This window comes from Fundulus heteroclitus, unplaced genomic scaffold, assembly GCF_011125445.2.
Source record: "Fundulus heteroclitus isolate FHET01 unplaced genomic scaffold, MU-UCD_Fhet_4.1 scaffold_99, whole genome shotgun sequence".
NCBI lineage: Eukaryota > Metazoa > Chordata > Actinopteri > Cyprinodontiformes > Fundulidae > Fundulus > Fundulus heteroclitus.
This window is the reverse complement of record NW_023397461.1, coordinates 458,413-470,187: the sequence shown is the minus strand read 5'-3', so window position 1 is coordinate 470,187 and position 11,775 is coordinate 458,413. Positions and strand designations below refer to the sequence as shown.

At 45.6% G+C, this 11,775-nt stretch overlaps 1 protein-coding gene across 2 annotated transcripts in view; it reads left to right on the top strand.

Annotated features, from left to right (window-relative positions):
• The window catches only part of cx28.6 (connexin 28.6), a 6,907-nt gene extending 572 nt beyond the window's left edge, over positions 1 to 6,335 (top strand). The window contains exons 1-4 of one of the 2 annotated variants that reach the window (XM_021310365.2): positions 2,256 to 2,310; positions 3,242 to 3,450; positions 4,345 to 4,646; positions 4,725 to 6,335. In XM_021310365.2, coding sequence (XP_021166040.2) covers positions 2,271 to 2,310; positions 3,242 to 3,450; positions 4,345 to 4,646; positions 4,725 to 5,067 — 894 coding nt within the window. In that variant the 5' untranslated portion in view covers positions 2,256 to 2,270 and the 3' untranslated portion in view covers positions 5,068 to 6,335. Of the gene's footprint in view, positions 1 to 2,255; positions 2,311 to 3,241; positions 3,451 to 4,344; positions 4,647 to 4,724 lie in introns of those variants that run through there. The other variant, XM_012852143.3, reaches the window with a different exon arrangement.
• The last annotated feature ends 5,440 nt before the right edge of the window (positions 6,336 to 11,775 follow it).

The following is an 11,775-nucleotide window of genomic DNA, read 5'->3' as shown; positions in this document are numbered from 1 at the left end:
AGAGAGTGAGTCATCAGAATGGTCTTCAGCTTACAAAGACAGGCTAACTGGGCTGTGCTGCTTCTGAGTTACTAACATCCACATTAAAACGACTTCAGCTTTGCTTCGGTTATGAGCTTTAAAAATGCCCTGCCTGATTGTGTTGCTCCCTGTCAACATTAAGGAAACCTCTGAAGGGTTTATGTGTTTTTTAGCTCCAGGAAAATCAAAGCTGGTTCCCCTAAGTCTCGTTAAACTAGCGGCGTGGGTTGACCCGTAAATCCCACCGATGATTTATGGGATTAAAAGTCATCATCTTTAACTTTTTGTCACAATCCTCAGTCCCTAGGAGATTTCTCCCTCTGCTGTGGTAAGGTGTGCTTGTGGTCTTCAGCAGAGTTCATGTACCTGAAACATCAAACCCGATTCCCCAGAGAACCCAGAGAACCAAGAACGTTCAGTTCAGACGTTCAGCCACAGAAACAACGCTCCTCCATAATGGAGAAACCACAGATCATCTCCAAACAGTTCCTGGAGGGTTGGAAGGAATTCCTTTCAGAGGACATGGTCTATCCACAGCAGTTTAACGCCTCTAAGCTTTACTCCTAATGCCATTCCCCTCTACCATAGAAAGTACTCCTGGGTCAATGTGAGCTTCTGTGCTTTCTGTGCCTCTGCTCTGTCTTCTTTAACATAGAAAGTACTCCTGGGTCAATGTGAGCTTCTGAGCTTTCTGTGCCTCTGCTCTGTCTTCTCTTCATAGAAAGTACTCCTGGGTCAATGTGAGCTTCTGTGCTTTCTGTGTCTCTGCTCTGTCTTCTCTAACATAGAAAGTACTCCTAGGTCAATGTGAGCTTCTGTGCTATCTGTGTCTCTGCTCTGTCTTCTCTAACATAGAAAGTACTCCTGGGTCAATGTGAGCTTCTGTGCTTTCTGTGTCTCTGCTCTGTCTTCTCTAGCATAGAAAGTACTCCTGGGTCAATGTGAGCTTCTGAGTTTTCTGTGTCTCTGCTCTGTCTTCTCTAACATAGAAAGTACTCCTGGGTCAATGTGAGCTTCTGAGCTTTCTGTGTCTCTGCTCTGTCTTCTCTAGCATAGAAAGTACTCCTGGGTCAATGTGAGCTTCTGAGTTTTCTGTGTCTCTGCTCTGTCTTCTCTAACATAGAAAGTACTCCTGGGTCAATGTGAGCTTCTGTGCTTTCTGTGTCTCTGTTCTGTCTTCTCTAACATAGAAAGTACTCCTGGGTCAATGTGAGCTTCTGAGCTTTCTGTGTCTCTGCTCTGTCTTCTCTAAGCCCCAGTGGGTGGAGGCAGATGAGCGTTCACACTGAGCCTGGTTCTGGTTCTGCTGGAGGTTCTCCTCCCTGTTAAAGGGGAGTTTTCCTCTCCACTGTCGCTTCATGCATGCTCAGTATGAGGGATTGCTGCAAAGCCATCAACAATGCAGACGACTGTCCACTGTGGCTCTACGCTCTTTCAGGAGGAGTGAATGCTGCTTGGAGAGACTTGATGCAACCTGCTGGGTTTCCTTAGAGAGGAAACTTTCTCACCAACCTGGAGGACCTGATGGAAGCTGACTTTGGAAAGAGATTTTAGATTATTTGATGTTAATTGGTGCTATAGAAATAAAATTGAATTGAATTGAACACCAGGCCAGATGTAGCTACTATGAAAAGACACCCTGGCTCAATCAGAATAAACCTTATAGAGTCAGACTCCGTCCTCCATGTTTGCAGCTGAAGCTCCTTTCCTCCCTGATGGAGTTCTGCTGACCCAGGAAAGGTCAGGGAGAAGGAGCTAGGAGGTAGGAGATAGGAGATAGGAACTGTTATTAAGGGTATTCAGATGTAGACCCTGGCAGGAAAAAGACAGAAATACCTATGATTGGGTTGAGAAGCTGTTTAAATCCAAAAGGTTCTGAACATTTCACCAGGTCAAAATTAGAACATTTCTGGGGAAAAAAAAAAAAATCCTCCAACTTAAACTGTGTTTGTAGACAAACAGGACATGGACCAAAATAACTCGGTCAGGTAAAGTCCAACTTCCTTTGACCCGTTTAAACTTTCAATTATGGTTCTGATGGAAAGGATGCAGGGCAGTCAAAAGTAGCCGGTCAACGGCGGCAAATCGCCGTCTATAGCAGCTCCTGCTGCCGCCTACATTTTCCTGATTATACATCCCAAAAATCAGCTTAGCATCTGTCTCCACTGAGAGCAACATTAACGAGTGATTGGGTTCCTTGTTCCAACTGAGATGCTACTTTTCTGATCACAGACCGCTGTTATGCTGAAATGTGCATCCCTGCTGAGATATGCATCCTCTGTGGCCGACGTGAGTTTTGAAACTGCAAAGCTTTATTTTAAGCAGAAGATCAAACGTGCATCTACACAGCACCGCGTTCACAGACCAGTGTGATGCATTCACCAGCGTCAGAAAGCTGTGGTGCATTCAGGAGCATGGGACATTTCAAACTTACAAGGAAAGAGGCATAAAACGGAATAGAACTTGACTCATACAGTAATGTAATTATCCAGAAACATTAAATAAATTCAACATGTAAATTCAATTTCAAATTCCAACCCCGTATTTTTATCATAAAAATTCGACTTTGTGAAGAAAATGTTACGATCGTTTTTAGAACAGAACTGTGAATAATAATAATAATAATAATAATAATAATAATAATAATACTAGTAATAATAATAATAACAATAATAATAATAATAATAATATGACTAGACCTCACCTAATCTGATCTGTTTTATGTGGTGCTAGTAATTCAAATTAAACAAATTTTATGCAAATAGAGATTACCTTACCTTGTTAAAACATGATGATAACATCATGTGAAAAAAATTATGTTTTAAGAATAATAATAATAAACAAAGGTTGTTTTTGAAGAATTGATCATTCACATTTTTTACCTTTTATTCAATTTAAAACATGCACTCTGACTCTATTCTTTAAATAATCACCTTTCGTCTTGAAAGCTTCCAGAATACATCAGGGAGACTCTATTTTTCTAGATTCTCCCCTCCTACCTGATAGTGTGCAGTCTGCTGCTGTAAAAAGTCTGACTGCCCTGAGGACGGCAGCGATCTGGTCCAGAGTGGACTGGGTTTATTTCTCCTGGGCTTCTGTAGAAATGGAGATGTTGGATGTGGAGTTTCTCTGACGGGTTACCTGCTCACCTACATGTTTCATTCATGAACTGCACCTGATGGCAAGGCGTGGCTCATTGGTTGGGACTTCTCTTCCTCAGTGAGAAGTTCTGTTTGCCCGGACCGCAGCAGCAGCAGGATGAACTGGTCTGGACTGGAGAGTCTGGTGAGCGGAGTCAATAAATACTCCACGGCCTTCGGGAGGATCTGGTTGTCCATGGTGTTCGTCTTCCGTGTGCTGGTGTTCGTGGTGGCGGCGCAGAGAGTGTGGGGAGATGAAAACAAGGACTTTGTGTGCAACACCAAGCAGGTGAGCTCCATTCAAACCCACCTTTACAGGTGAGAACCTGTGGTGGACAAGCAGGTTCCCTAAACCAGAGCTTGTACCGCAGCGCTTCGCTCAGTGCAAAGGGAACCTGGCAGGAACAGCGCTGCCTGTCCTGTGGGTTCACCACACAATCCACTATTACCTCTCATACCCGCACGATATTAAAGTTCATTCCTGACAGCTTCTGGAAAGCATCATTCACTCATTCACTAACCCTAACCATGGTACACCTGAACAATTCACAATTTAAGGCCTAATTAGGATCATAAAAGTCCTCATTTATTTCCCATAGAGGCTGCAGACAGCCTTCTTCTTCTGAAAGTGTCTCCCCCTGCTGGCCATGAGAAGGAGCAGTTTTAGGCAGATTATATCCCAGATGCCCATCAGTGGTGTGTTGGGGTTCTGGCCTCCTTACTCCTGGCCCGGCCCAAAAACATCCTAGCATGGCATGAAAAGCTGAGTTTAATGTTTTTGCCGATAGGAAGAGTTTAGGAGTGTACAGTCCAACTAACGTCAGCTTTACAGCCGTCCTAACGAGGCCCAGCCACTAACGAGGCCCAGCCACTGTTCATAAGGCTGCTGAGGAATGGAGGATTGTGTTCTGGCCCAGATGACCTGCCTGCTTTCACTGACAAGTAGAGAACAAATTATCAGACAGTAAATCCATTTCTGTCCCTTTTATTTACTGATTTAGTATCTTTTTCTACTAGGTTAAGATGGCAGCTTATCCAGCCATCATATTCTCTCTGCATGCAGGAAGCGCCTGATTCATTATTTCATCAAGGCCGACTGATTGTAGACGATGAGCTGAGCGGTTTTTGGGTTTTACTGTCAGTTTTCTCTGACACAAAGTGACGTGTCTGCCTTTGTCTGCAGCCTGGCTGCACCAACGTCTGCTATGACCACATCTTCCCCATCTCCCACATCCGCCTGTGGGCGCTGCAGCTGATCTTCGTCACCTGTCCATCTCTGATGGTGATCGCTCACGTTAAATACCGCGAGGGCAAGGACAGGAAGTACGTGGAGGTGCACCAGGGCTCCCACCTGTACGCCAACCCCGGCAAGAAGAGAGGCGGTCTGTGGTGGACCTATCTGCTGAGCCTGATCTTTAAAGCTGGGTTTGACTCCTCGTTTCTCTATATTCTGTATCGGATCTATCACGGATACAACCTCGACAGGTAAGCCTAGACTTTACCCTCAAAATAACACAATGCTGTCCTTCTGTTGCTTTAGTCTGTTGTGCTTCTGCTCTGCAGGCTTTCCAAGTGTTCCCTGTCACCATGTCCCAACACCGTCGACTGCTTCATCAGCCGCCCAACAGAGAAGAAGATCTTCATGGTCTTCATGGTGGTGACCAGTGCGGTCTGCATCCTGATGTGCATCCTGGAGATGATTTATCTGATCGGAAAGCGCATCTCCAAAATGAAAAACGTTCGAAATGAGAACCAGAGGCTTGTGTTTGCTGACCAGCATGAGTTAACCACCATGGCGCCCCCCAGGTCCCAGTACCGCAGGGTGGATCCGACCCTCACAGAGAGCCAGCTGAGTCTAAACAAGAGGGAGAAGACCAAGGAACGACAAAAAACTACCGTGCTGTAGGTTCAGACTGGAGTAACGGCTGCTCCTAAACTTTAAGGGTTCTCCTTTGAGATCACCTGCTGCTTCTCAGGACAGCGAGGTTCTGGACCAGGAACGACATTTAGACCGGCCAGGGCTGTACAGCGTACCTAGATTCATGGCTTTGCTTGTTGAGTGTAATAACTGTCAGCCTGACAGGAAGACTGCAGCTGGTGCTCCGTCCAGTTTTAATTTCTTTACCCAGTCAGACGGGGAAAGGTTTGCTGCCACAGAGACAGAGAGAAGCTGCCTACCTGACCTCCTGACCTCCTGACCTCCTGACCTCCTGACCTCCTGACCTCCTGATCTAAGCTTCCAGAGACACAAAGCGCTGCACCAGCCCCATTTCACCCGTCAGGAACCAGGAGAAAACCAGGTGGAACAAAACGGTTTTACCTTGGGTCCGCATCCAGCAGGGCCATTCCACAGGAACCACAGACCCAAAGCTCCGGTTCCCCCCAGGTTCTAGCCTTGCACAGGGAACCACCAGGAGGTTCTGGGCCTGGGGTGAAAGCTGTGAGGAGCCTTCAGCTGACCCAAATAACCAGCAGAACCCCGCCGGTACCGTCAGCTCTCCTGCTGCCTGGGCTCCATCACCGTTCCCTGAATACGGCAGGAGGTCCTGATCCAGAGCAAGTCCTGATGGACATTACTCCTGAAGTCCTGTGAAGGAGAACCAGAGGATGATTATTAATTAGACACTGATTAATATAGTTGTTTCTAGAGAAAAGGCGTGGTTTATCTATTGCTGAATGGGTATTTTAAGGAGGACAGCCCTGGGTCCATCAGGTCCAGGACCACCATGATGGTGGAGGAGGACGCTGGCCTGACCCAGAGGGTCTCCTTGGTCTGACCGTATATCTGGTGCTCATAGTTCAGGACTAATGTGTTTAAATGCTGGTTTACATTTCTGCTGCAGTCACTCAATCAGTTCAGCCTCGGCTGAAATAAGCAGTTTATGACAAAATATGGTTTTGTAATAATGCGTCTCTAAATATATTTCAATCTACCACAAAAACTGTTCTCAGAGCTTGATGTGTCACATGTATATATTGCAAGGTGCGTTTTTATTTAGTACAACTGGAGGCCAGCCGGCATGTTTCACATTAGTGGAGAATTAGAGGTGCAGAGATGTTAAAGGTCCGCTTTCATCTCCATCAAACTGCTATTTCTCACAACATTCTTCGTTAATGTGCGCCAACTGTTTGTCTTTCTGTTCAAACTTCATTAAATTTATCTCTGCTGGAAAACATGTTGCTCTGATTTCCTGAGAAAACATTAAAGTTTAGTATCAGTGGCAGGAAATTCCTCTTATATGGAATATTAATGCAAATAAACCTGAATAAAGGGTGCAGCTGCTGCAGCACACCTGTGCCCAGGTAGCTCTGTCATTAGCAACAAACCGACCCCCACCTGTTTCTGGCTTCACCTGAGGCAGGATTGAGGCCTCAACCAGCCTGTGTGTATGAGGGGGAGTTTTACTGTCATTTAACACGTTAAAGCCTGAGGAGGGGTTCAGGTGATGAATGCAGGACTCAGACCTACAAGCCAGGTGAGGAGATGACTTAAAGACGAAGAGAATCCCTAAACACCAGAAGAAGGAGAGAGAAAGCCTGAGCAGAGCTCCCTCCATGCCCTCCATGTGATTCTGGGTCAGCAGCTGAAGAAGAGCAGCCATCTTAGGGAGGTATGGGCCTGCCGAGTTCCTCTTAGAAACGTCCCCTAAGCAGCCATCTTAGGGAGGTATGGGCCTGCCAGGTTTCTCTTAGAAACGTCCCCTAAGCAGCCATCTTAGGGAGGTATGGGCCTGCCAGGTTTCTCTTAGAAACGTCCCCTAAGCAGCCATCTTAGGGAGGTATGGGCCTGCCAGGTTCCTCTTAGAAACGTCCCCTAAGCAGCCATCTTAGGGAGGTATGGGACTGCCGGGTTCCTCTTAGAAACGTCCCCTAAGCAGCCATCTTAGGGAGGTATGGGCCTGCCAGGTTTCTCTTAGAAACGTCCCCTAAAGCTGTTCTCTCCATAGACATCAGAAACGTAGACGCGTCATTGGGCGGGTTCTGCCTCTGCTGCGGTGCGTCAGAGCGTCCGCCATGTTGGATGTGGCAAATCTGCAGTTACTCAGTCACTTAAACAGTATCAGAGGGACTTTAATCTCAGAATATACTTTGTATTCATAGTATTTTTATTTTTGTAATATTACAAGTTTATTTTCGTATCCCTTTAACTTTTAGAATTTATTCTCCTAAAGAATAAGAATAATTAAAATAATCGAACCTGGCCCTATTACTCCAGGAGTGAAATAATTTTGCAAAGGGTTAGGGTTATTACTAATTCTAGAAATGTTTCCTCTTAATTCTCATAATATGACGTTTTTCTAAAAACATTACCACTTTTTTTTTTTTTTTTTTTTTTTTTTACTTTATTGTCCTAGGTCTTTTTTTTCTCATATTAGTAATTTTAGATGTGCATATATAGATTTTCAAGTATTCTAAATAAGCCGTATATATATATATATATATATATATATATATATATATATATATATATATATATATATATATGCTGTATGCAAGCTAAAAACCTTGAAAAAGAATGGTCTGGCACAGCTTTTCCTAGTGTCACTCTGCAGCTTTAGTGTGTCCACTTTTGCAGCATGGTGCAGCCTTAGTTTATAGAAGGCAGATACAAGTAGTGAAATCAGCCAGAATACATTTCCATGCAGCACAGGAATGAGGAATCTTCTCTGATTCACGTTCACAATAACAGAACTTAACTTTTTTCTGCCACATACAATATGGCGGTGACATTGACGTGTGATCCTGCGCCCTATGACGCGTCTACGTATATGATGTCTGTGGTTCTCTCCACAAGCAAACACCACTTTTAATTTGCGGGGGTCAAAGCTGCAGCCGCTGTGTTACATTGATTTTACATTGATTTTATGAACATGTGTAGAATAAACATGCTTTATCACAGCTTCCTGTTGTTGATGCGAGGAGCCACCATGTTTGATCCTTAAAAATGTCCCAGACTTTGCGAGTGGAAAGTCTTCCGGGGGGGGGGGGGGCGGTCCAGTTGAGGATTTCTGCATTCTGACTGTAATTAAAACACCAAGAGTCTGCGGGTGGAACCCAGGAGTTTTCAGGGTTTTGTGCTGTTGCGTCCCGGCAGAATGTCCAGACACATACACACACGGATAAAGGATGAACAGTGTAAAAATATAAATAAATCTGTCACAACCAAGCCACGAGCCGAGGGTGCAGATAATAAAAAAGCCAAAACAAACAACGCTCTGTCTATAAGCCTGTTTATAACCTGTCTATAAGCAGGGTGGCCATTCAGCCCCCTGCTGCCCTGCTGGGATGGGCGTCACCATCCCCTGGGAACAGAGCGAAGCGCCCGTCGTACCTGCGGTGATGCCCGGGGATCATTTCCCGTTTCTACCACCAGGGGGCGTGGGGCAGGAGCCGCAGTATGCTCCTCTGCTTTCTTTCTTACGCACCATTTCCCGGGGATATAGGCCTCAATTCGCCGCTGTCCCTCCCCGTTTCTCTGGTGTAATACACTCACATGCAGGGAGAATCAGCTCGAGTCTTACAGGAGGAAATCCTCTCTGATAGACAAACGAGCGGTTTCTGTCGTATCTCCCGAACAGAGTCTGTCAGGGTTTTACTCCAGATATTTCCTCGTCCCCAAACGGTGGGAGAACCCTATTCTGGACCTGCGGGCTCTGAACAAATTCCTGCGAAGATACAAGTTCAGGATGCTGACACATGCAGCACTGCTGCGTCTAGTAAGACCGAACGATTGGTTTTCATCCGTGGATCTGAAAGACGCGTATTTCCACATTCCCATTTACCCCCTGACAGATGTAGGGTGTTCTACGAATACTGTGTTCTACCATTCGGCCTGTCTCTCAGCCTTTTCACACGGTGCACAGAGGCCGTGGTAGCCAGAGGCCGCGGGATACGTCTGGCCACGTATTTAGACGACTGGCTCCCGTTAGCGCAGTCAGAACAGGAAGCCAGGGTTCACACACATATTGTCACAGCACACCTGATGAATTGGGGCCACCTGTCTCCGAGGCAGGAGATATGCTATCCCTGCGCTCTGTGCCGTTCACAGCTCGTCTGTCGGAGGAGAGGGTGACGACTTTCAGAGCTTGCCTTGCACATTTCCGTCGGCACAGATCTGTCCAGTCCAGACTGTCTCCGGTTGCTGGGTCTGACGGCCTCAGCCATGCTCGTGATTCGCCTCGGCCGTCTTCACATGCGGGACTTTAAGCGCTGGGCTGCTTCGCTCCGGATGGACCCGTGCGTCATGGCGCATGGTGGTAATAGTCACGGCGGACTGTGTAACAGCTCTGCGCTGTTGGCGAGCCCCGTCCTTCATGGGCACCGTCTCGTCCAGGAAGGGTGTGACCACGGATGCCAGCCAGTCCGCCTGGGGCGGCTTTCAGGAGGGCAGGTCTGTGAGGGGTCACTGGAGCCAAGCTCTCCAGCGCCTTCACATAAACTTTCTCAAACTCTCGGCTGTGTCTCTTTCCTTGAGACACTTCCTCTTGGGTCACCATGTCCTGGTGAGGACAGACAACAACAGTGGCGTACATCAACCGCCAGGGAGGCTTGCGCTCTCGTATGTTGCACGATCTGGCACGCGAACTGATCCTCTGGAGCGGTGCCCACTTTCTCTCCCTGAGGGCGACGCACGTCCACGTCCCCCCGCACCCGGAGCGACTGCAGCTGTGGGCCTGTTTGACCACTGCTGGGCTCCCTCAGAGTGTAGTTAATACCATCAGGGCTCCCTCCACTACGTCTCTATATAGTGGGGACTGTTTGAGCGGTGGTGTCTTGTACGGGACTACGTTCTCTTTTAGTGTTCTGTACCAGCGATTCTGATGTTTTTACAGGATTGATAAAGGAAAAGCCTTTTCTACGATTAAGGTCTATAGCGGCATGCCATATAGGATTTGGGGACAAAACGGCGAGCCACCACCCTTTGGTGTGCCGGTTTATGAGGGGCGTAGGCTTTTCCCTGTCTCCACACCTTTGATGTGGGATTTGACGGTGGTTCTGGGGGGCTCAAAGGACCCCATAGGAGCCATTGTTGGGGACCAGTCTCAGACATCTGTCTCTTAAGACAGTGCTGTTACTGACTCTGGCCTCTGCTAAACGAGTCAGCGACATTCATGCGCTCTCTGTGAACCCCACATGTACCCGGTTTGCCCCGGGGTACGCGTATGGTTCTGAAGACCAACCCAGCTTTTGTTCTAAAAGTGGTTGGTTCTTGTCCACCGATGAGCTGGCGGCGTTCTCCGCTTCCCCCGGTGAGCAGCGAGCGCCCATGCTGTGCCCTGTTTGAGCCGTACGCTCTTATATGGACAGGATACAGAACGTCAGGAGGAGCTCTTTGTCTCCTGGGCGGAGCCCCGTAAGGGACAGCCAATCACAAAGCAGCGCCTCGCCCACTGGATGGTAGAGGCTTTAGCTTTGGCGTATGGAAGCAGGGGTCTGCAGCCCCCGGCGGGTTTACATGCACACTCTACCCGCGGGATGGCCGCGTCCTGGGCTTCATTTAGGGGGGTGTCCAGTCAGGACATTTGTTCAGCAGCGAGTTGGTCCTCGCCTCTGACTTTTGTGCGGTTCTATATGCTCGATGTGTCCAGACCGTGCGTGGCCAGTGCGGTCCTAGAGTCATAACTGAACCTATGGACCCTCCCCACCGGGCGGTACTTGTTCCATAAGCTGTCTGGCAATACGGGAGCTACCATGTCCCATAGTGAGACACCGAGTGAATATTATGAAAAAGAACTGGGGTTATGTTAGATAACCAAATGTTAACTAATCTAGAGTTAATTAATCTAAAATTATCTAACCACACGTTAACTAATCTAGAGTTAACTAATCTTAAATTAACTAATCTAGAGTTAACTAATCTTAAATTAACTAATCTAGAGTTAACTAATCTAAAATTAACTAATCTAGAGTTAACTAATCTAAAATTATCTAACCAAACGTTAACTAATCTAGAGTTAACTAATCTAAAATGAACTAATCTGGAGTTAACTAATCTAAAATTAACTAATCTGACATTAAATAATCTAGAGTTAACTAATCTAAAATTATCTAACCAAACGTTAACTAATCGAGAGTTAACTAATCTAAAATTAACTAATCTAGAGTTAACTAATCTAAAATTAACTAATCTAACGTTAACTAATCTAGAGTTAACTAATCTAAAATGAACTAATCTGGAGATAACTAATCTAAAATTAACTAATCTGACATTAACTAATCTAGAGTTAACTAATCTAAAATTATCTAACCAAACGTTAACTAATCTAGTTAACTAATCTAAAATTAACTAATCTAGAGTTAACTAATCTAAAATTAACTATTCTAACGTTAACTAATATAGAGTTAACTAATCTAAAATTAACTAATCTAACACTATATATTAGTTAATCTTAGATTGGTTTACATTAGATTAGTTAAATATAATGTTACCTAATCTAAAGTTAACTAATCTAACACTATATATTGGTTAACGTTAGATTAGTTCATTTAGTTAACTCTAGATTAGTTAATTTTAGATTGGTTTACATTAGATGAGTTAAATCTAATGTCACCTAATCTAAAGTTAACTAATCTGACGTTAACTAAAATGATTAAATAAGGGGCCCATAATGTG